This window comes from Sciurus carolinensis, chromosome 13 (genome assembly GCF_902686445.1).
Source record: "Sciurus carolinensis chromosome 13, mSciCar1.2, whole genome shotgun sequence".
NCBI classification, from domain to species: Eukaryota; Metazoa; Chordata; class Mammalia; order Rodentia; family Sciuridae; genus Sciurus; species Sciurus carolinensis.
Window position 1 is genome coordinate 55,747,556 of NC_062225.1, and position 23,316 is coordinate 55,770,871.

Sequence of the window (23,316 nt, forward strand, 5' to 3'; positions counted from 1 at the left end):
ATCAATGATGCTTAGAGGGCCACACTGCCAAGTGTCTCTGCTCTAAAGGGGAAAGAGGGTGAGGTGTCTCTTGAAGGTGGGGCAGATGCCCAGAGCCTGCTCCTGAATCTTGGAACAAGAACAACATCTCCAAGTTGGAGACACCCACACTTGGGCCCCACAGAGCCTTCCCACCTGGCCACTCACACTCTCCCAGGGCACATGGGCCCTGTCCTCTCCCTCCAGCCAGGTGTGTCCAAGATCCAAGCTCTTCAACCCATTGGGTGGTATCAAATGGAAACATGGAATAGAACCCAACACAAAATGGTCTCTAAGCTGTTCTCATGGCCAGACCAGGAGTGCCTGGAGGCCAGGGAGGCTCCTGTGGAGGCCATCCAGAGTCATACAGAGACACAACTAAGAAGCTGCCTGGCCTGGAGGATTTCAACCCAAAAGCAAGCCAACTGATGTCCCAGGTAAGTGTTTCACTTCCGCCAGCCGTGGTTTCATCATCTTTGCCGTGAGGAGTCGGCCTAGATCACTTCTGATTCCTTACAGCCTAGAATTCTGGCTGCCTGGATTCAAATACGGGCTCTGCCACTTCCCGTGAGACCTCACAGGTGCCACCTCTCCCTACTGTGGCATGGAATGCAAGGAACATCAACTCAGAGGGTTTTGTGGGAATTTGGTGGGGGCACACCTGAATTGGAGCAAGGGCCTAAAGGATATTATTACTGTGAGCTCAGGAGCCTCCTGCTATCACCACCCTCCTGCTCTCAAACAAAGCCAGTCCAATGACCAGTTGTCCTCATCCCCTTTTGTGTGTGGCCTTCACTCTCTTCATGGAGGGTCCCACCAGATTCTCCCAAACCCAGGAAAGTCAACATCATGCACACCTGATGGCCTGGTGCATGGTCTCAGGTACTCGCAGGGTCAAGTGAGCCTTAGCATGCCAAGCAGCAGGAGCAGTCACTGCAACAGGACAGGGAGGACAGGCAGAGAGGAGGCAAGCAAGGGGAGGCCACGTGCAGTCACTGAGGGACGGAAGCCAGCACAGCCCGCGATCCAGCAGCCCCTGCCAGTGGTGCTGGCTCCTTACCTCCCCAGCAGGACCTCTGACCACCAGGACTGTGTTCCCCCAAGAAGCTGGAGGCATGCTGGAAAGAGTAGAGAGCAGGAGACAGGGAGCGATATGTACTGAGCCAGGTTGACAGGAGAAAGGACCAGAGGACACCCAAGGGGGAGTTTCACTTCAGGGCGTCCATAGCAGAAGTGGTTTCCAAGAGACCAGAAGACCCAAGTACCAACAGAAGATCATCCCCAAGACTGCCCTGTGCCAGAGGCACAGAAAGAGGGAGGGTGACCCTCCCGGATGGGCCCCTTCCCTCCTGAGAGCTGGTGCTGAGTCTGCCCATAGGACTGACTCAGCAGGTTTCCTGGGACAGTGTGGGCTGGGAGGGGAAAGGACTGAGGTACACGGTATGGACAAACAACCTCTAGGAAAGCCTGTCCAGCCAGAGTCAAGGAGGGAGTGTCCTCCACAAATGTCACCGTCACTCTTACTGGGAGCCAGAGGAGACAGGTGAAGGTGAATGGGTATGCTGGGCAGGGACAGGGTGTACATATTCCAAGGCGAGCATCAGAGAATGGAGGTTCCAGTCCTGGCTCCACCATGAATCCGGGTATCTTTGGGCAAAGTACGTATCCTCTCTGGGCCTCAGTTTTCCTCTATAAGACAGAAAAAAATGTCTCTATCTACAATAGAAAGAGGGTAACATATTCTACCAATGTCAGGCACCAAATCCCCTCAGGACAACTGGTGGGTTTTCTAGACTTTTCTCTGGGGGTTGGTTTGTGCTAAAATAGGGAGATGATCAAACATCCAAGATTTCTGAGAACAGTCTAGGCTCCCAAGACCTCACTGTCACCAAGGTTCACTTTCAGGCCCAACCCAGGGCTTATGGATCTGGGGAAGAAAGAAGTTGGAAGTTCAGGGCAGGGATTTTACTAACATTTAGCACATTCAAGCAAGTTCAATGGCATGATTTCCCCAACTGGACTATCCATAATCCCTCTCAGGAAATTCCTGTATCATTGACCTGGTGTCCCTAAGTTCCCTCGGGAGCACTGGGAAAGCTATAAGCTCCTCCAGAGCAGGAACTGTTTATCACAGGATCCCAGCAATCTCTCCCTGGGCCATTCGTAACAGATGTCCAACACCTGAAGAATGAGACTCCTCTACGCTCTTGAGCACCAATGTGTAGCCAGTGTCAGTCACTACAGCCAGGCTGACAACACGATGGCACACTTGTTAAGCCTTTCTCAACCTGGTTATACAACTCAGCTCACTCCTTCTGGTCACAGGAACCCTGGGAGGGCAGGTATCATCAACCTGTCTTACAGATAGATAAACTGAGGCCAAGGAAGGTCAAGAGGCAGTTTGCCCAAGGACACACAGTTGGATAACTGGTTGCCAACAGAAGCAGGACGAGAACCTGAGTCCCCTGATGTCCCGCTTGGGCAGCAGGCTACCATCAGCCGCACTCAGCCTGGACAGCAGTGTCTGGGCGTTACCCAGGGGTCAGTACCTGGAAGGTGCCCCTCAGGCCCACCCTGGATACTGTATCCACTGCCCTAGAGCTGCCACCTGCTCCAGACACTTGGGGGCCAGAGTGGGATGAGCAGGGCATGAGGGTGGGGGAGCCCAAGCTGGTGCTCACAGCTACCTTTGATGACAAATGCCTCCGACAGCAGCCGCATCTGATACAGGGGCTTGTTCTCCACAGACATGTCATCAATCCCAGCCCGAGCATACATGCTGATGGCATCTCGGTAGGAGCCCTCCACATAATGCAGCTTGCCCAGGATCAGCATGGCCTCGCTCATGTACTGTGGCTGTAAGGACAAGGACACGTTAGCAGACTCCTACCCCAAAGTTTCCAACCCTCCTCACCAGGTACCCTGGGATGAAGACCCTCCACTGAGCCATAGCCTAAGGCCCTGCTCAGAACTCCCCTCCTCTTCCAGCAAGCCTTCCCTGAAGACCACAGTCCCCTGCTCCAGGCCTGTGAGCCACTGCCCACAACGCTCTTAAGGAAATGATTATGATTCCCTAATGCTTCATGTGTGTGAGTCTAGACTTCAGGCAACTGTAGACAGAGTCCTGTCCTCTCACCCAAAGGCTCCAGCCCAGATCTGGCACTTAGGAATTCAGGCACTCATCCTGAATACAAGTGGGGAGCAGAGACTGAACCAAGTTTTGTGGGGCCTGAAGCTTATAATTGGGGGGTCGTCTTTATATGCATATACAAATACACAGGCAAGTGTATAATTAGGTGGAAGGTCTCAGAAAAAGCCATGAGGACCCCAAAGCTGACACCTACTTCCACAGCAGCAGGACCTTCCAGGGGAGGATCAGTCACATAAGTAGTGGGGACAGAAGACAGGGAAGGGCCTGTCAGGTCACTGTCCTCATCTTATCAGAAGTGGAACAAAGGGCAGAGTCCAAGAGGCCAAAAGTGCCTGAATTCAAACCTGCTTTCTTTCCCCAACTTTCTCAAATGCTGCTTGCACCCAAACCAGGACTCTCAGGGCCTCAGGAGGTCTGGTCAGCCCTCGCCACACCTTCCCTGTGCAGGCTGTGTTCACGGCCAGAGCATCCAGTGCTGCTGACTGAGGCTGAGCTAGCCCTGGGCTCGACCACTCCTGGCTTTGGCCATGGGCCCAGTCCCACTCCAAGGTCCCCTACCATGTGAGGCCATCTGCAGCCCCTCCTTCTATCTCTGTGCTCAGTTGCCCATAACCCCTTTGGTTCTGCCCTTCCACAAGGGTACCAATCTGTCAGCAAAGCTCCCTGGAGATGCAGCTCTGGCCCCAAGCCCTGGCCTATGTCACTGGTAGGAAGGTACTTCCCTTGTCTCCCTGTGGGGAGGTAAGAGTTAGGGGTACCTGTGACTCCAGGGGGAGCCTCTAGCACTGCCCATCATCTACTGCCTTCAGGAAGCCCACTAAGAGAAGCAAGGTGTGGCAAAGCAAGGCCCCAGGGAAGCCAAAGTCTCCCTCCCTCCTGGTCTCTGGTTTTTGTAAACACATTCCTCTGTTGCTTTTGCTCACTCAGGGCTCCTTCTTCTCAGCCTGTCCAGATCCTCTAACACCTCTGAGCCTTGCTCAGGCTCACCTCCTCCAGGAAACCTACGTAAGCACCAGGGGCACCCTTTTGCTGAACCCCTACAACACTTCTACCAGTTAGGCCCCATCAGCCCTGCCCAACTGGTCTGCCCTCTCTGACTACTGACTAACTCTCAAAGGCTAAATCTTTCAAGGGCATTTGAAATAGAATTTATTCCCCAAAGAAGCCACCCACTTCCTGGGCCAGGGCCACAGATGACACATCCAGAAGGGCGCAGTCTACAGCACTTCTGAGCCAGGCAATGACTCTGCCATTCTGTGTACTGGTCTCGAGCCACGGTCTCATTTCCTCCCTGCTCAGTCCTCGCTGTCCTCGCTGGTGAGGGAGACACAACGCACCCCCTCCTCACACCCCATCAGGACCATGCCAAGAGCATTAATAGGGCAAAGTCCAGAAGACTGCTTTGAACTGTTCCTGAGAAAGGAGCTAGATAAACACAGGGTGTGAGTAATTATTATGATTATCCACTTCTGTTGAACATGGGCAAGAGACAGCAAGGCTCAGAAGGACACATTTCAGGGCATGACGATGGGGTGTGGCTAGTGGTGGCTCCTAGTGGACCAATGACAGTTTACAACAAAGCTTCTACCAAGCTGGAGGAGAATTAAGAGCAACACTCTTAATAAAGCTAAGCGTAAGCTGGGTGTGGTGGCGCATGCCTGCGATCCCAGAGGCTTAGGAGGCTGAGGCAGGAGGATCTCTAATTCAAATCCAGCCTCAGCAATGGCGAGGTGCTAAGCAACTCAGTGAGATCTGTTTCTAAATAAAATACAAAATAGGCTGGGAATGTGGTTCAGTGGCTGAATGCCCCTGAGTTCAATCCCCAGTACCAAAAAAAAACCAAAACGAAACAAAACAAAAAACCAAAACACAAAAAACCTAAATTACTAAGTGTGTGCTATTTAGAAAGCTACTCATAAGTCCTGAAAGTATATCCACTTTGCCTGCCTTTGGCGTTCAGGTGTCTCTCTCTCTCTCTCTCTCTCTCTCTCTCTCTCTCTCTCTCTCTCTTTTTTTTTTTTTTTTTTTAACTTTTCTAATGTCTTGACAACTTTAAGAGCTGGCTAACCTATGTGGGACTTCAATTTTGAAATGTTCCTCATCTGTCTATCCAATGGTCAGGAATCCACAAACCTGGTCCAGTGGAAGGAAGCTACACAGCAGCCAGCAGGTGCTCAGCTTGAGAAGGGTGGCACCAAGGGGTCCCTTGCTGTGTGGATCATCAGTCACCTATTCTACTTGTCCCTCACTGGCCCTGCCCATATGAAGGGAAGAATGACTTCATGAGTACAGTCATATAGGAGGAAAGAACAGATGAGGAAATGACTTCCCTGTACATAGGACCTATAAAAGCAGGAGGGCCATCCTCCGCCTCAGGTTAATCCACGTTTCTCAGTAACTATTTTATTTCTCTTCCAGTACTTTGGGAGGCAGCACCAAGGAGTGGCAGAGAACATTGGCGTTTGGGATGCAGAGACAGACGGGGCCTCGGTTCCAGTCCTGCACCTACTAGGCTAGTGTGGTCCTTGGCTTAGGGATCACCTTTCTCGGGGCTCAGCACTGGGAGAAAGGAAATACCATTGCAGAAGGTGACCAAGAGGACTCAACGGGATGCCACAATGCCTAGAGCTCAGGGAGTAACAGAAGTTCTAGCGAGTGGCAGGCTATCACCTACCTGGATACAACTGAGCTGAATAGGCTCTTAGAGATGATCCAGAGTGGAGATGCCTCAGGACCACCCCACTTTTCCTCATCCATCACAGCTACTTGGGGTGCAAGGGTTCCACTTGGAGACATCACCCCAGCTACACCTGATCTCTGGGAGTAACATAGATTACCCAAACTGCTTTAATATTTTATTTTACTTGATAAACACCTAGTTTTTGGCGTTGGCCTGGATAACAGTGAATTCCTCCATGTCACTGGTGCCTATGTATGCCTTTGTTTAATAAAACACGGTAAAATTTGCATTTAATAAGTGGAATGTTGTGTAGGTATATACACGACCTGGAGGGGCACGTCCAACAAAGCTGCTTGTGACTGGATGACTTTGTTCTTTGCTTATATTTTATATTTCCTGTAATGCACATATTAACTTTTAAAAAAAAGTCATTTTAAAAACCAAAAAAAAAAAAAAATACCACCCACAAACTAATGGAATTTAGTAGATTAAACCATTTGTACGACAATACATGGGGATACTAATTAGTGAATCCAAAATGGGGTTCAGGTACAGAAAAAGCTCCAACTGAAAGCTTTCAGCGAAGAAAAGAACTTGTCAAATACGTACCCTACAGCTCTATGCAAAGCTCTGTGTGTGTGTGTGTGTGTGTGTGTGTGTGTGTGTGTGTGTCTGTGTAAATAAAGAAAAGCATGTGGGGCACACATCCAACAGCAAGGAGTGTTCCACTTGATAGACGGGAATAGGCAGAGAGGGGGTGGCATTCAAGGATCTTTATTTATCATTCAAATTCCTTGTTTATTGATTGCATTTTTCATAATAGGCTTGAATCATAGATATATTTTTAAATTTTAAAATTATTAATGGAGTCTACTTAGAAAGAAACAAATAAAAAGAGGTTTTGGTGGAAGAAGCTTTAAACTCACCACTTGGGTCCAACCTTTTGATGGGCAGATGAGGAAATGGAAGGTCCACTGGGTCAAGGGACAAGCTCAGGGTCAAGTAGTATTAATCTAACGCAAACCTCCCACTGCCTAGATGCAGAAACCTGCAACTTCCAGCACTCTCCCCTCTCCCTCCACCCTCAGCCCTCTACTGCTTATAAAGTAAACCCCACACTTCTTAACTGGTGCTCTACTAACCTTTCCATCCTGGATATGCCTTTACAACCTAATTACCCACCATGCCTCTTCATTTCTGCTAAACTCACAACTTTGATGAGATTATTTATAGTAGGAACCTTCCATTACCTATTGCTTCCTTGGACTGAAACACTCAGCCCTATCTCTATCTGTCCATACCCCAGATCAGCTTCTAGAAGGGTCCAATTCTAGTACCACCATCATCTGGAGTCTGCTCTCTACCTCACAACAGGGAAGTGACCCCCTTACACTGGCCTCTTCATGTTTAACACTCCTTAGCATATACCACGGTCCACCAGGGACAAAGGCTATTTATTTACCCATAAGACTTATTTTTCCCACTAGACCTGAAACCTTCTTCATCTGGATTGCCCTCGGCATGCATAACACAATGCCTGCTACATAGCACATTGCAATAAATGCTTAGGAAAGTAAATATATTACTTTGGAATATCTCTTAAAAAATCACTTCTTCTTTGAATCTAATGACATACTCATATCCCTATTATAGCTTAGGATACACTTTAATCTAGAATAGTATCAAACTTTGATGCTTACGTGAATCACTGGGAAATCTTAAAACACAGATTCTAGTTCACATTTTGCATTTCCAGGCACTTCCCCAATAATACCCCATTGCTGGTGGGTGAATCACACTTAGAAAAGCAAAGGTCTAGCAAAAGTTGTAACCTCCCTTCTCAACCTTCCTTCAGTGACCTGCATATAGTAGGCACTTAATAAATGCACATGGACTTAAACTGGCTTGTCCAGCTCTGCAGCTCTTCTTTTGCTAGTCAGTTCTGCCTTTTTACTGCTTCCAACTAGATCACAGCCTGAAATCTTTTTCCCTATGAAGACTTCAAGAACCCCAAATAGCATATAATAACCAAGTACTGTCCGACTGAAATATAACTTAAGTCACCAGTGTGAGCCATGTGTGTAATTCAAAAATTTCTAGTAAAATATTCATTCACATGCTAAAAGGTAGTAACAAGTGAAATTAACTTAATGGTTTCTTTAACCCAATATATCCAAAAGATTATCATTTGAACATGTAATCAATTAATCAATATAAAAAGTGAGTGCTCTCTTTTACGTTCCTTGTTTAATACTCAGTATTGGAAATCCAGTGTATTACACTCATACACATCTCAGTCTGGACAAGTCACATGTGGCTTGTGACCCTTGTACTGAACAGAGCAAGGCCAACCCTCAAGAGAGACTTGTTACTCAGGTGACCCAATGACTCAGAGAGGCTGGACAGCAGATGGGAGGCGAGAGAGAACAGGCCAGGCGAGGAGCCCAAGCTTGTGGCTGATAACTCACCGGCAGCTTCCCGTGGTTGAGGATGCTACTCAGATAATTTTTGGCTTCATCTATCCTGCAATCATTCTTTTCTAGCAAAGGGATGGAGTCTTTTATTTTGGCGTGATTCTCCTTCAAACACTGCTCCAGGAGGGCCTCTGCCAGCAGCAGCTTCCCAAAGTCATCTGAAACACAGGGCAGGGTTCAGAGTGGGGAGTGAGGGCCGCACCTTTAAACAAAGCAGATGTGGAGATGGTACATACTCCTGGACCCCCCACCCCCAACCCAAGGACACCACCCAGCACAGAACATCTCAGGTCTGAGAAAATAAAGACACATTTGCCATAAACTTAAACAGACTTGGTGGTGGGCGGGCGGGGCATTCTACTATGATCACAGTACAAATCTCCTCTTTGGGTTTATTTGGGAAGCAGCAGAGTTCCCAGGACTTACAGACAAATTTTTAGAATTTAAAAATTTAAAAAATGAAGGCTAAAATCACGCCCTGGTGTGGGTACTAAGTTCTTAAATCAAATAGGGATTATCTGAAAGGATTGAAGATAAAAAGTATATGAGGTGGCTTTATAACTCATTTTCATATGCTCCTAATTTCTGTGTAATCAAATTGGTTTTCTCCATTTTTAAGGTTTTTTTTTTTTTTGGCCGTGCTGGGGATTGAACCCAGGGCCTTGTGCTTTCGAGGCAGGCACTCTACCAACTGAGCCACATCCCCTTTTTAAGGTATTTTAATGTGGCCCAGGGATAACATAGCAGTCAAGGCAGGGTTCAAGTGGGAAGCACATTTACTGTGTAGCAGGGCAAATCCTTATCCTTAGCACCTGCATTTTCTGGAGTTCTCTCCCATAGGATAGCTCATTTGCATACCTGATCACCTGGCAGGTGGCTTACATGGCTTGGTTGAATTTGCTGCCTCCCCCTACCACACTGAAAACTCCAGTCTTGCGACCACCATAATCCTGCTACCTGCTGCAGAGATGACTTGGGCATGGAAGCCAGGTATACATTTCTGTGTGGGGTTTGAGTTTCACTGCAGCCTAAAGTGACTGTGCTCAGTGCCCCTCTCCCAGCACTCAAGGCCAGGACCAGATCTGCCACTCAGTGTCAGTGCCTAATAAATACCTGTCAATCACATTCTCTCAACTTCCCAGAGAGGAAGCCATCAGGTTCCAGGAGTTAAGTGCCAACACAACAAATGTCTTTAGGAATGTATGCTCTCAGTCTCATCTTTTCTGTTTCCAGGATGCTGTCCTCAGACCTACCCAGGGGACCCACTCCCTCCTCATTCTCAGGATCACCCCTGTGGTTTGATCAGTTTCAAAGCCTAAGGTCCAAAATTGCAGGCTCTGGAGAGGAATTTCCCTTCCTAAGGGACAACTCCCTGTAGAGAGCAGTCTCAGACCCCAAATCCCAGGAGGCTTTTGTTGTGAGAAAACCTGCTATTGGATCCTGTACTACCTATGTCACAAATTTTTTAAATTAATATTTTGAAGAAATAGCCAAAAAAGTAAAGTATTTGGATCAAACATCATTCATACTGAGAGGGCACAAGTTGGTGGAGCCTCTATAAAGGATCATTTGGTAACATATATTAAAATTATTTTTGTATAGCTCCACTGTGCCAGCAATTCCACTCCTAGAGATGCCCTTGCACACGTGTAAAATGAACTATACATAAGATAATTCCTGCAGCATTATTTATACTAGCAGAAAAGTAGACACAGCTTTTATGTCCAAACAGGAGGTTAGAGTATGATATGTCCACAAGGGATACCCTGCAGCCAAAGAAATGAGGATGCTCTGTATGTGCTGTTGTGGAATGAACTGCAAGATAAACTGGGAAGAAAGTAGAGTGAACAACAGTGCCGGTAATATGCTACTGTGTGTTACACATACAAATAGGTGACAGGACACACACACACACACACACACACACACTGAAAACCTTGCTGGCTGACAAGACATGCAGAGACGTGGCGAAGTTTTTCGTTCTTCGCTGGTACTTTGGGAATGTTGCAGCATGTGACTATATTACCTCGTCAAAAGTAAACTTTCAGTCAACCCAGGACCGAGAGGCAATCTGCATTTCCAAATCTCAGCCAGGAGCAGGGCGGGCTGCCCATCGGTGGGCGGCAAGAGTCAGTCTCCAGGGGCATCGCGAGCGGCACGCCTCCGGGACTCTCCCCATCCAACGCACTTGGCATCGGCAAAACTGGAAGGGAACAGGTCCCTGCCCAGGCTCCGCCCCTGGAGCGTGTCCCCGCCCCTCTGCCCGTGGAGCCTCTGCACACGTTCAGCAACCACGCCACCTTGTCACCGCCGCGCCATCCTGCCCGCCTGAGCCACTGCTCACCGGCCCGACCCCGCACTCCCAGAACCCCTTGGTTCGGTGCTTTCAAGCCAAGAGGAACTGCTTCCGTCCCAGCGCGCCCCTTTCCTCAAAGTAATGGAGAGTGCCCCCCGAAACCCGTGCCGCCCAGTGTGGGCAGGCAGGTGCAGGCTTAGTGCTTGTGATACAACCTCGGTGGCACCACTGAGTGCAAAACAGAGTGCACGTGTGGAAATCTGACAGAGTAATTTTGAGTCTGTTGAATCTAATGATTAAAAAAAAAAATTGAGGGGGGTACTTTGTGTATTTTTCTTTCAACTTTATTTATACTGGATTTTATGAAAGTATCAGGGGACAGCAGATTGGAGATTTAAACAGCAAAACTGATCCCTCACCACAAACCATTTGAGAAGCATTGCTCTAAATCATCAGTGTCTTCAACTGCAAAAGAGGAACTAATATTTGATGAAGGCTTACTAAGTGCCAGGCACTTTATTATAGTTTTATTTAACATGTACAACCCTAAGAGGTAGATATGAATTCCACTTTATAGATGATAATAAAGATAAACAATATCCTTAGGGTCATCATCAGTAATAACACAAGCAAAAAATAATGTGTCCTGCATTCCAAGCAGAGCAGAGTTTCTGGTAATTTAAAAATAAAGAACAGTCTCTGAGCTACAAAGAGTAGGTTGAAAGCTAATAGTAAATCAGGGGCAGGGATGAGAATTGTTCTCACTTTCATATACCTGTGAATTGCAGAATATTTGTTTACTAACACTTCAGGTCCTTTTCTGGGAGGCTCTGCCCTCCCTGCGGCCTCCCCATTCAATTTGCTTTTTGTTTAGCAGACTCTCAGTGGGTATCTGAAATTCACTTTTTCTCCCTTTGCTCATTTCTCCTCCCTGCCCCACCTTCTCTTCTTTTCCCCTCTTCTTTCCATCCCACTATCTTTGACTGGCCACTCTATGGAACACAAGCATATTTTGGAATTAAACATTCTAAATTTCAGTTGCTAAATAAGAATTCAGGTGGATAAAGACATCCTTGTCCCCCCAAGGATAAGCGAGTTGCTTTGGACATCCTCTTGTCTGAACCCTACTCCCTGCTGGGTGTGGGTCCCACAGAGCCCACAGGAGGTGTGTGGTCACCTATCTCCTCACTCTCAATTTGAAGGCTTCTGGCAGCTACTTTCCTTGACTCCTCTCAGCTCTCAGCCCCTTACGACCTCTCTCAGGGCGCCAGGTCACAGGGACCAACTTGGAGGCCACCTGTCTCCTGTCCAGACCTCATTTGAAGGACGGTACTACCCCCTCCAAAACCTGCCAGTCTGCAGTTAGGAAATATGGGTCCATCCAGGAAGGAGGTCTCACACCAGGCCCTTCCCCTTCAGTTAAACAGAGCACAGTGGTTTCAGCAGCTGGCCGGCAGAGGCTGGGGCCTTCCAACCACAACCAGGGGAGGAAAAGGCAGAAACTCAAGAGGCCACCTGCCTCCAACACCTCTCTCAACTTCAACTGTAGAAATGTTCAGAAAAAGCTCCAGTTTTTAAAAAGAAGAAGAAGAAAGAAATTCATGTGTGTGCACCTGCATGTATGCGCATGTGTATGTGCGTGCATGTGTGTTGGGGATTGTGCAGCTGGGTTTAACAGTGGTAGAAAAGTCACTCAGAACCAAACCCAGAAGTTGGGAGGAGAAACCCCACTGCCCCTCAGTTTCCCTCCTTCGATTGGTCAGTTCCCACAGTGACACCAGCCCAGGTTCCAGTCCCCGCCTCTGGTATCTGTAGCCTTGCTGGCAGGGACTCAGGCATGAGCACAGGCTTTACCACATACATACTCTGTGACCTCTCTGGGTCTTGTCCCCACATCCAAGATGAAGACAAATCTTAGCCCTTCTCACAGGGCTGTTTTTAAGAGAATTTTGATTTGTTTTGTTCTGGTATCAGGGATTGAACCCAGGGGTGATTAACCACTGAACCACATCCCCAGTCTTTATTTTTTATTTTGAGACAGGCTCTCACTGAGTTGCTGAGACTGGCTTTGAACTTGCGATCCTCCTACCTCAGTCTCCTAAGCTGCTAGGATTACAGGTATGTGCCATTGCACCCAGTGGCTTTCAGGAATTTTAAAATAGAGACAGTTCTTTATACCATGTCAATAATTGCTTATGTTGTACCAATGTTTTCCAATGATGACCCATAGAATATGGTCACCTGAACTGAGAAATGTGGTGTTTATCTTCTAGCCTTGCCTTCTAATCACATGCAGGTACACACATGAAGGTTCTGCAGTTGTTGTTGCGTTTTTGTTTGTTTGTTTGTTGTCTGTTTAACATCAGTGAATTCATTCTTTCCAATTTCTTAACTTGGCTCCCTAAACCCTTTCTTTGGGAAAGGGATACCAATTAATCAACTGTGCAACCTCGTCGAGACCTTTAAAGAACAGCTTAGAAACAATGGCTCACGTGGGTGCAAGGAGGCCCCAGTTCCTGTCTTGGGCCCTGTATGTTTCTCTGTGTTGCCAGCCTCACTCAGATACCCACACCTCACCCAGAAACCAAGGCCTCTGCGTAGGTGTCTCCATTCCCATTCTCATCCACCCACTCCTGCAGGGGACAGAAGGGCTCCTGCAACTTATCCACTCTGCACTGGAGGAGGGAGCTTACCAGCTTCTCCCAAATGTAGCTCTGCCCACCACCCCTCAGTGCCATGCCTAAGTAGATCTAACCCTACTTCCAAGTCTCAGACTGTCACTAAGCTCCTCAGGACCCTCCCCCATCCTTCCCCCTCCTTGGACAAACACAGCCTTCCCTTCCCAAACACAGGGGCCAGTGTAAGTTCTGCTGCTTCCTTAAAACCATCTCCTCTCCACTGAGCTCTACAATCTAACAGATAATCTCCCTCCAATCACCTCCCTGATTCCCATCCACTTTGGGAGTTCTTGAGGGTAGGGACTCTGTGATATGCATTTTTGAGAAGTGGTAGTGTAAATGATCAGAAGGTTGTACTTTGAATCTGGGTTCAAATCTTGATCCCACAACTTATTGGCTGGATGACTGAGTTATTTAACTTCTTTAGGCCTCAGTTTCTTCATATGCAAAGTGGGGCAAACAGGGGTCAGCGGCTAGCACACAGCACTACATCAGTGTTAGTGGTTATTATTATTATTATTATTATTATTATTATTATTATTATCATTCTGTCTCCCCCACAGAGACTTCTCTAGGCTGGGCAATCTTTAAAAACGATATCTGTATCTACTCTCTGTCTCCTTCAACAAAAGCTCCTAGGTGGCTGCTCATACGAAGGCGACTCAGGAAGAGCTGTCAGGCTGAGAGGGAAGGCACTAGGAACAGGATCTGGAGTTAGATACAGGGCGGGGTGTTCCCGCCACCCCATCAGGGTGCTTTCCCGCCCCAGCACGAGGGCCCAGCCCAGTCAAACCAGCCCTACTGCTAAAGTCACCGACTGCCTGGGCTGGACAGGGTCTGAGTTGGCCACAGATGAGGAAACTGAGGTTCGCCAGGCCTCTTCCTCAACTTCACAACCCTAATGGTGCTCAAAAAGTCTCCACTCCGGTCTGCTGTGGAGCGAGCTCTGTTTAAAGGAGAGGGCAAAGAGGGACAAACACAGCCTTCACCTGATGGAGTTTAGGGAGGCTAGAGTCCTTTTAACGCACTGCTTGGATGTGAGCAGCTACCACCATTTCATTGTAGCGGAACTACCTACCCACCGATCTTACAGGGCAGAGGGCAAAACACCCAATTTGCATGTGATTTTTCTCCTGGAGTACAAAAACCTTCCTAACTGCCCGGCTGCTTGGAAGACCGGCAATGCCCGGTAGGGCAGCGCCCGGCGCAGGCCCGGGCAGTCAAGGCGCGCTTCCTGGAGGCGGTGCTTTTCGCGAGCTTGTTGCTGGTGAACGAGCCCTTTCCCTCACTCACCGGTGTCCAGAAAGCTGATCCTAGAGCTCGGGCTGGCTCGTCGGTTGCTTCCGCTACTGCCAGGCATGCCCAGCGTCTGCAGCTGCCGGACCAGCTCGGGCATGCGGTCCCAGTGGCCCTCGGCGCGGCAGCGCTCCAGTTCGCTCTCCACCTTCAGGTGGGTGCCGTGCGCGCCCTTCGCAGCCATCTTCGAGCGGACGCTGTCATGGGAGGTGCGGCTGAGAAGTGGAGACCCGGCCGGGGGCGGCGTCCCGGCTGGGGCGCACACGCGGGCGGGGTCGACGGGGGCGCAGAAGGCAGCTGGGGCCCTGGTGGCAGCGGGGCCCCCGGCGGCTGCGGGAGGGCAGCAACAGCAGCAGCACCCAGTGCACCTCCTGGCGCCTCCGGGCTGGGGCTCCGACTGCGCGGTCCGGACGCGTCCAGGAGAAGCCTCCGCCTCCGCTGCAGCACCTCCCGGCGCCGCTCTCGCCGCCGCTGCTGCAGCTGCTGCCACAGTCCCCGCCCCGAGCCGGGGCGCCGCCAGCTGCGGACCCGCCCCTGGCCAAGGCTCCACCCCCGAAGGGGCGTGGTGCGGCCCCGGAGAGCCGGGCGCGCGGACGGCCAGCGCGGCCACAGCAGCCAGGCGCGCGATGGGCGCTCGCGGCCGCCCCGGCGCCCGCCCCCCGCCGCCGCAGAGTCGGAGCTCACTTTAATGCTGCGCGGAGCCCGGGCGCCCGGGGGCGCCTTGCTCCCCGCCCCCGCCCCCTCCCATCCCGGGCCAAGAGCCCCGGCTTTGTGTGGTGGCCCCGTCACCGCTGCTGCCCCCCGCACGTCACAAATCCTGGGAGAGGCCGGCTGGTCCGCCCCAACCGGGAGAGCGAGCCTCCCCAGGAACGGGCCTGGCGCGCACCCGCCGGGCCTCGTGGAACGCGCGGGCTCTTGGCGCTGCCCGGGTGGTGCCCCGGAGCAAAGGGGCCGGTTCCGAGTCCTTGAGGTTTTTCCTTTATTTTTTAACAGCGGAGTTCCTCTTTTCCGATTTAACTCCTCCGCACTAGCCGATCGCCTTGAATCTCTGTTGCCCTGGATTTCTTAAAGGCTCCAAGCTGTTTCTCCAACTTGATATTTACCTATTTCTTCGTGCTGGGGTCAAAAGACTGTGGTCAGAGCTGCATGGTGCGTCTAGCAGGGCTTAGCCTGGCGACGTGGAGTGCCCGGAAATTCAAAGGATTACCGTAAAAGACCGGTTACGGTGACCCCGGCCCCAGTGTGACCACAGCTCACAGACCAACGCGGGGATTGATGACATCAGTCAAGTAACCACAGCAGATCCAAAAGAACCCAAACACCTGTACTTGCATCACGTGTTGTGTGACCCATTCTGAAGGTTCCACAAGACAACAAGTCACAGCAAGCTTTTAAGTTCAGCCTCAAGGAGTTAGAAAGTGACCACTTCCTACCCCAGTCAGAGGCCTTCACTATGCCTCCCTTGGGAATACATTTCAACACCAGAAAACTTGCTGCTTCATGTTTCGGGGAAAACTGTAACAGTGGAAAGGTGGTTATATCAAGAGGAGCCTAGACTCCTGTATCTAGCCCCATAGGGCCCTTTGCTTCTGGAGGGTTGTCTGTTGGTGAGGATCTTCCTGTCCCTATAACCCCAACTCCCCTATGGATACCCTCTTCTCCGGCTTCCAAGTACAGCTCCATTCCTTGCTTGGAGAACAGAATTTCCTATTCCTGGGTGCTGCTGTCAACCCCCAGGAGCCAGGAGATAGATAGATGGAAGAAAATTGGGACAGCTCTGGCAGTTGGAATTTAGAGACAATTTACTCAATCAGCCCATAAACCCCTCTTGGCCTACTCCTGTCAAACTGGTTTTTGTTACCCTTTGGCTGCCCCTGATGGTCACCAGAACTGGATTTCACTTGGAGAGAGGTTGGATTAGAGAAGCCTGAGAACACACTGTGATTTGCCCCTGGCCTGGCATTCCTGGGACTGAGTCCTGGCGCAGGAATGAATCACAGGGTTGATAAAAAGAGTCAGCTTTAAACCTCTTTTCTTCCCACTCCTTTGCCCCAGCCCCTTCCCATATTGCAGAACACCAGAGAACTGACTTTCAGAGGAAATCACTGCCTGTTTCTTTGACCACATCCCCAAGATACGTGTAGGCATGGAGGTAGGGAATACAGCCTTCATGCTTTGGATTTATAACAAGTTGTTCCTCCATATACTTGATCCCTTCTCAGCTTTTTTCCTATAGGGACAAGACCCTGATTCTGTAGTGACCATCATTTTTTAGGGGAGTGAGAGATTTTAGGAATGAGAACAAACAGCAGCTGTGATTGCATCCATAACATTTGCTCATATAAAAGGCAAACAGAACTGGCACAGCGCACTAGCCTGTAATCTCAACTACTCAGGAGGCTGAGGCAGGAGGATGGTAAATTCCAGGCCAGCCTGGGCAATTTAGCAAGACCCTGTCTCAAAATAAGACATCAAAAAGCCTGGGGATGTAGCTCACTGGTAGAACTCCCTGGGTTCAATCCTTGGTTGCCCGGGGTGGGGGTGCAAATAGAAAGTATGGTTGTTATTTTTTAATCTTTTCAGATGAGAGTTTAGGACAAATTCTGATGAAGATTGCTATCATAAGCCAGATCACTGAAGGTCCTACCAAAATGATGGTGAGAAACCAAGCTCAATTTATTGCTTACAACAGAAAGGAAGAGTCTTGGCCTGATAGTTTTTTTGTAGTGTCTCTGAGTGCATAATGAAATTCACAGAAGGCAAGTGCAGTTGCTGAGAAATGTGTATTTTCAGCAAGCAAGAAAATTGTACAGCATGACAGACCATTGGGTTTAAAGTAGATCCTAAAATCAAGTCAGCAGAAGACAAGTTGGAGAGTTTTTTGCCATAGGACCAAGAGAACGGCTATGGTAAGTTATTGATCTTGGTGATTCTCATAATGTTAAGGGTTTGGGGAACTCTGGCATATACTTACAGGTTGACAGGTTTATGATATGTAGGTAGGCCCAGAAAGACACAGTATTGAAGAGCTAATTTTAGCTCAAGAAAAGCCTATTCCTGTTTGAATTCTCAGGGATAAGGTTACCAAGGACTCAAGTCAAGCAATGACATGGAGATTTCAGAAAAGTTGGGACCACACTGTCTGTAGTGGCCCAGGAATCCTCATAATTGTCTTTATTGCTGAGAACATTTTGCACATGTGGTTGTCTGGAGTAAGGGATATACCTCCTTAGGATAAATTTTGTCTTTTCTTTGACAAATTGATATCTTGTCCATGGAGCTCACAGGCCCTCTCTGAGCTAAAAGAGTAAACCCGATGGATCCATCAGTCTTAGAGTTCACCTCATCTGTAGGACCCAAGGAAAAGTTATCCAGATATTGGATAATAGGGCACTTGAAGGCCCTTGGGGTCCTGATTGAGTACTTGTAAAAAATAGGAGGACAGCCGGGTATGGTGGTGCATGCCTGTAATCCCACCTGCTCAGAAGGCTGAGGCAGGGGGATTGCAAGTTCAAAACCAGCGTTAGCAACTTAGTGAGGTCCTAAGCAACTTACCAAGACATTGTCTCAAAATTAAAAAACAAAAAATAGGGCTGAGGATGTGGCTCAGTGGTTGAGTGCCCCTGGATCCAATCCCTGGTACCAAAAGAAAGAAGAAAAGAAAAATAGGAAAGCACCTCAGTCCTCAGTGAACTTTGAAGCACAGCAGCCCAGGTAGATTGTTGATTTTCCTTAGAGATGTCAAATTGATTAATTAGACCTAAAAAGACACCAAAGTCATTGATTAATTGATCTAAAAAGACACCAAAGAAAGTGCCCCACAGATCTATAATTGTTAAACACTGAGACCTCAAGCATATAATAGTTTTTAAGTTTGGTACTCTAGGGAAAGGGAGAGAATGACTATTGATATTATTATTACTACTGATATTATTGATAGCACTGATATAATTATACTCATATCAATCAGAAATTTGTAAGGTTATCCTTTACTTTCTAGAGAAATGTTTCCTTGTGGGTAAAATGGGAAATTGAGCAACTTCCCTGGAGAGTTGCTTTTCACTTTTTTTTTTTTTTCTTTAGTTTCTTAGTTCTAGGACGCCTGGCACATCTGCTTCAGGATCAAATACTACTGAAGGTTGTTGCTAGGTATTAAACGACCTAGCACCAAAGTGTAGGTCAGACTACTATCTTGACAAACTGAATCAGAGCACAATCTGTTTGCACTGAAGATACTTCCACAAGACCTTGATCAACACATACAGCTTTTTAAAACCTCTTTGGTTTCCTATGTAATCTATGCTCTTTTCAGTCACTATTGAGGTTCTTCCTATTTTGACTTTTTCATTGAACTTTTTACATCTGGCCCTTCTACTAGCATATGAATTAATTGTCATATCTGGTGCTCTAGATTATATGTCCCTAACATAATTCCAGATTCTTCTGCAATGTTCCACCTTATCTAGACCTCAAAGAGTCTTAGACAATAATTTTTAGCTGCAAATGAAACCAGGGCTTAAAATCCACCATAGAGAATTTTTTTTTTTTTTTCTGAATGAGATTTATCAGAGGTAAGTGAGTGAGGCATCATAAGTGGATCATGTCTATAATCCCAGAGACTAGGAGGCTGAGGCAGGAGAATCACAAGTTTGAAGCCAGCCTGGGCAACTTAGCCAAACCCTGTCTCAAAATAAAAAATTTTAAAAAGGGCTGGGGATGTAGCTCAATGGTAAAGTGCTCCTGGGTTCAATCCCCAGTATCCAAAAAAAAAAAAAGGTAAGTGAACTTTGGTGTATCTGTGGGTCCCAGGAGGAAAGGGACATGGGCCAGAGGAAGAGGTGGGGCAGAGAGAAATGGAAGTGCATTGGGTGGGGGAAAAGGAATGATAGGTGTGAGCCGGAATATGGGGAGATCTAGAAGACAGGTCTAAGTTGCTCACATTTTTATTTTGCTTTGGCCAAGGGATTCTGTTAAGGAAATAACTTTGAAGCATATTTCTTTTGGATGCTTTCTCATGCTAATAAAAAAAAAATGAAGCCCCTTGGATGTTTAGAATTGTGTTCCTCCTTTGTTCGAAAGTACCTCTCAAATGAATAATTTTGTTCAGATCAAAAATTTCTCCTAAGTGGTCACAATAATTCTAAACTACAATCCTAAACTATTGGATCATGGAATGATGCTACTTAGAAAGTAAGTGGAGGATTTGGGCTATTTGGATATAGCCGAAATCCACATAAGAAGGAGAAGCCTGGTCTCAGGAAGGCACAGACTGTGGCTTACACTGAGACAAACCCTTGAGAGCCTGGAAATGAAGAATTGAGACTTTCTTGTGCCTCCTGTAGCTCAGGGGCCCAAGCCTTGCAGCTCGACTTTTTGGGAACTTGTAGTTCCTAGCAGGAGAGTTTGGAGAGGTCACTGCAAATAAGTCTGAGGAAAGTTCTCATAAAGGCCCCAGGCAGGAGGCTCAATGACCTCAGAGGGGTGCTTTATTTTTGAATCAGTTATCCTACGCTGCAGTGGCCAAGAGGCCTTAATTGGATGTCAATAATTGCTCCTCAGTAATTGAATGTTGGCTCCATGAAAATATTATCAAGACAACTTTGTAATAATAATCCTGAGTTTGCTGAGAGAGTCATAGCAGCTTCTAGAATGGAGAGGGGAAAACTGGAATATTTACAATGTACTGGGTCTATTTTAAGGCAGCTCTTCCAAAGACGGGGTTGATCAGGATTGAGCAAGAATCATGATACAATAGTTTAGGATTGTTGGACAGGACAAGGCAAGGGCTTGGAGAGGAGGCTTCCAAAGACTAAACTATGGTTTGATGCTATCTATTGAAAAATTGCAAAGTTCATTTAAATGGCTTCATTTTGAAACTTCTACAGAAAACAATAAAATTATTTACAATTTTCATCATCCTGGGCCAGAGTTTCCTGTAATAGTAAAACTATGTCAATGTCAACAATAAGCTGTTTGGGTGTAGACAGTTTCTGTTCTTCCTGAGTAGTGACATAAAAATTAGATTTTTATGTATGACTATTACAACATCAACTTGCTCCTATTAAACCTCCTATTTTTTTTTGGTACTGGGGATTGAACCCAGAGGCTACCACTAAGCTACACCCCCAGACCTTTTTTTAACTTTTTTAATTTTGAGACAGGTTCTCACTAAGTTGCTGATGATCTCACTAAATTGCTGGAGCTGGCCTCGAACTTGTGATCCTCCTGCCTCAGCCTCCTGAGTCTCTGGGATTAGAGGCATGAGCCACTGCACCAGACTAAAGCCACTTTATACTAGCTGTCATGGTGGCTGTGAGTAGGTAGGTTGGAAGCCACCAAATGTTCCCAACCACCCAGAAGTGGAATAATAACACTGAGGAGATGTCTTCCCCATCTTCTACTCTGGCCTCTTCTTTCATATTTGCCATTTGGAGCCATCATATTTGTCATCTGGGATCCTTGAAAAGCCTGTGTATTCAGCACATACTAGATTTCTGAGCAGTACTCTGCTTTTCATGATACCCTACCTTGCTGTCACCCTAAAAATTCCAAATTTGTATGTGAATTTCCCCTTTCTTCATGGTTGTGTTAGTCAGCTTTTCATCCCTCTGACCAAATACCTGATGAGAATGACTTAGAGGAGGAAGAATTTATTTTGGGGCCATGGTCTCAGAGATTCAGTCCTTGGTTAGCTGGCTCCATTGCTCTGGGCCTGAGTGAGGCAGAACATCAGGGCAGAAGGGCATGGCAGAGGAAAGCTCCTCACTCATGGATGCTGGAAAGCAGAGGGGTGGGGCAGGGGCCAAGGACAACAGTAATCTACCTCCTCCAGCCATACCTCACCTGCCTACGGTTACCACCCAGTGGGCCATTCAAATATTAATTCATCACATGGATTAATCCAATGATGAGGTTACAGCTCTCATAATCTAATCATTTCATCTTTAAACATTGCTACCTACGATATCATGTTTCCAAAACATGAGTTTTTCAGGGACGCTGCATATCTAAACCGTAACTATGGTCAACAGTGATTTCATTCACTCAAGATCATCAGTACATGTGATACAACACAGACTGACTAACTGCCCTTCCAATCTAGTCACATGTTCTGCAATCCTTACATTTGGAAAACGACTTTTTATCTATGACCATGATTACTGACTATAGCATTTCTTATCCATGGTGTTACTTATTAGTACTGAATCAGCCTTTTCAAATGTTGACATTAAAACTCTACCGGGGTTGGGTTAGATGATCAGTCTTTTGCTTTGACAAGTGCCAGGAAAACTGCATGTAATCATTTGGCTGAGCAATAACAAAGTCCTACACAGGGAAGCATCAAAATCATGAATTATTTGTGTTTGTGCAGAGTGGGCACTAGGTTATTTGTTATGTTACTTTTAGAATCCCAGAATGTCATAGGTGTTCCCAAGCCTGGGAGATGAGAGCTCTGGAGTCTTTTATCCCCACCCACTCCTGAGATTTGGGGGGATTGTTTGATACTGCAGTTACTATCCTTCCCAGCACTTACCACTTCCTGACCTCACCATCCCCAACCCTTCTGCTTCTTGGGGTCTCTGGTGAATTCTGATTTTCCTAGGTGGTTTCTATATCCTCTTGCAAGACCACTGTCATGGTCCCCTCCCCAGAGCAGGCACCCATGATGTCTCCCCATTCTCTGTCCAACTACTGCCATCCTGAGGGACAGAAGTCGTCCCAGCCTGCAGGTGCTCAGAGCCTTTGCAGTTTGTTTGCATTAGCTGGTTGATATCCAGTCCCACTGCTTCTAAGGTCTTCTTTGAGTATTAGGCCTTTCTATGATGATAGTTAGAAGCTAAAACACATAGTTTCTCTGTTTTTCAAGTCTTTTTTTCTTTATTTTTTTAAAAAATATTTTTGTTGTGAAAAATATCGATTAAAGCAAAGTGCATAAAACACAATTGTTATAAAGTAAACTCTTTTTAATCACCAACTAGGGTCAAGTAATAAGGTTTTATACTAGCATCCCAGAAGCCCCCAGTAAACCCTTTCCCAAAAATGACCTTCTACCACACAAAGGTATCTGCTGGCTCTTATGGTCATTATTACATTACTTTCTGACAACCTTTATCATTTTTAGGAAATTCTTTCTAATCCTCGTTAAAATTTCTCTTTTTAAAATTAAAGTTGAATTTTACAATTATTTGTTTTTCATCTATTGAGATCATTGTATAACTTTCCTCCTTTAAATCTATTAATATGGTAAAATGCTGGAGTTTTCAAATGTTAAGCTATCCTGGCATTTCTGGCGCAAGATCCCGAGTTGTATTAATTTCCTATGGCTTCTGTAATAAATTAACACACATTTAGTGGTTTAAAGCAGTATACAGCAGGCTGGGGAGATAGCTCAGCTGATAGGGTACTTGCCTCACAATCGCAAGGCCAGAGTTTGATCCTCAGTACCAAAAAAAAAAAAAAAAAAAGCAGCATGTATTCATTATTTTACAGTTATTGGAGTCAAAAGGCCAAAGTGGATCTCATGCACTAAATCAAGGTGTCAGTAGAGCTGAGCTTCTTCTCGAGGCTGCAGTGGAGAATCCATTTCCTTACTTTTTCCTGTCTCACCTGATGGCTCCTTCCTTCATCTTTCAAGCTCATCACTCTATCCTCTGCTTCCATGGGTCACATCTCTTCTTTGACTGATCTTCCTGTGTCCCTCTTATAAAGACTTTTGTGATTAC

The 23,316-nt window shown here is 47.1% G+C and overlaps 1 protein-coding gene and 1 non-coding gene across 2 annotated transcripts in view; both read right to left on the reverse strand.

The window, feature by feature from the left end:
- The window catches only part of Ttc7a (tetratricopeptide repeat domain 7A), a 118,401-nt gene extending 103,336 nt beyond the window's left edge, over nucleotides 1–15,065 (reverse strand). The window contains exons 1-3 of the mRNA XM_047521937.1: nucleotides 14,591–15,065; nucleotides 8,318–8,481; nucleotides 2,706–2,874 (exon numbers count right to left, since the gene is read on the reverse strand). Coding sequence (XP_047377893.1) covers nucleotides 2,706–2,874; nucleotides 8,318–8,481; nucleotides 14,591–14,777 — 520 coding nt within the window. The 5' untranslated portion in view covers nucleotides 14,778–15,065. The remainder of the gene's footprint in view (nucleotides 1–2,705; nucleotides 2,875–8,317; nucleotides 8,482–14,590) is intronic.
- On the reverse strand, nucleotides 8,957–9,029 carry Trnas-cga (transfer RNA serine (anticodon CGA)). Its single transcript has one exon. It is a non-coding gene; the product is annotated as a tRNA-Ser (tRNA).
- Nucleotides 15,066–23,316: the final 8,251 nt, after the last annotated feature.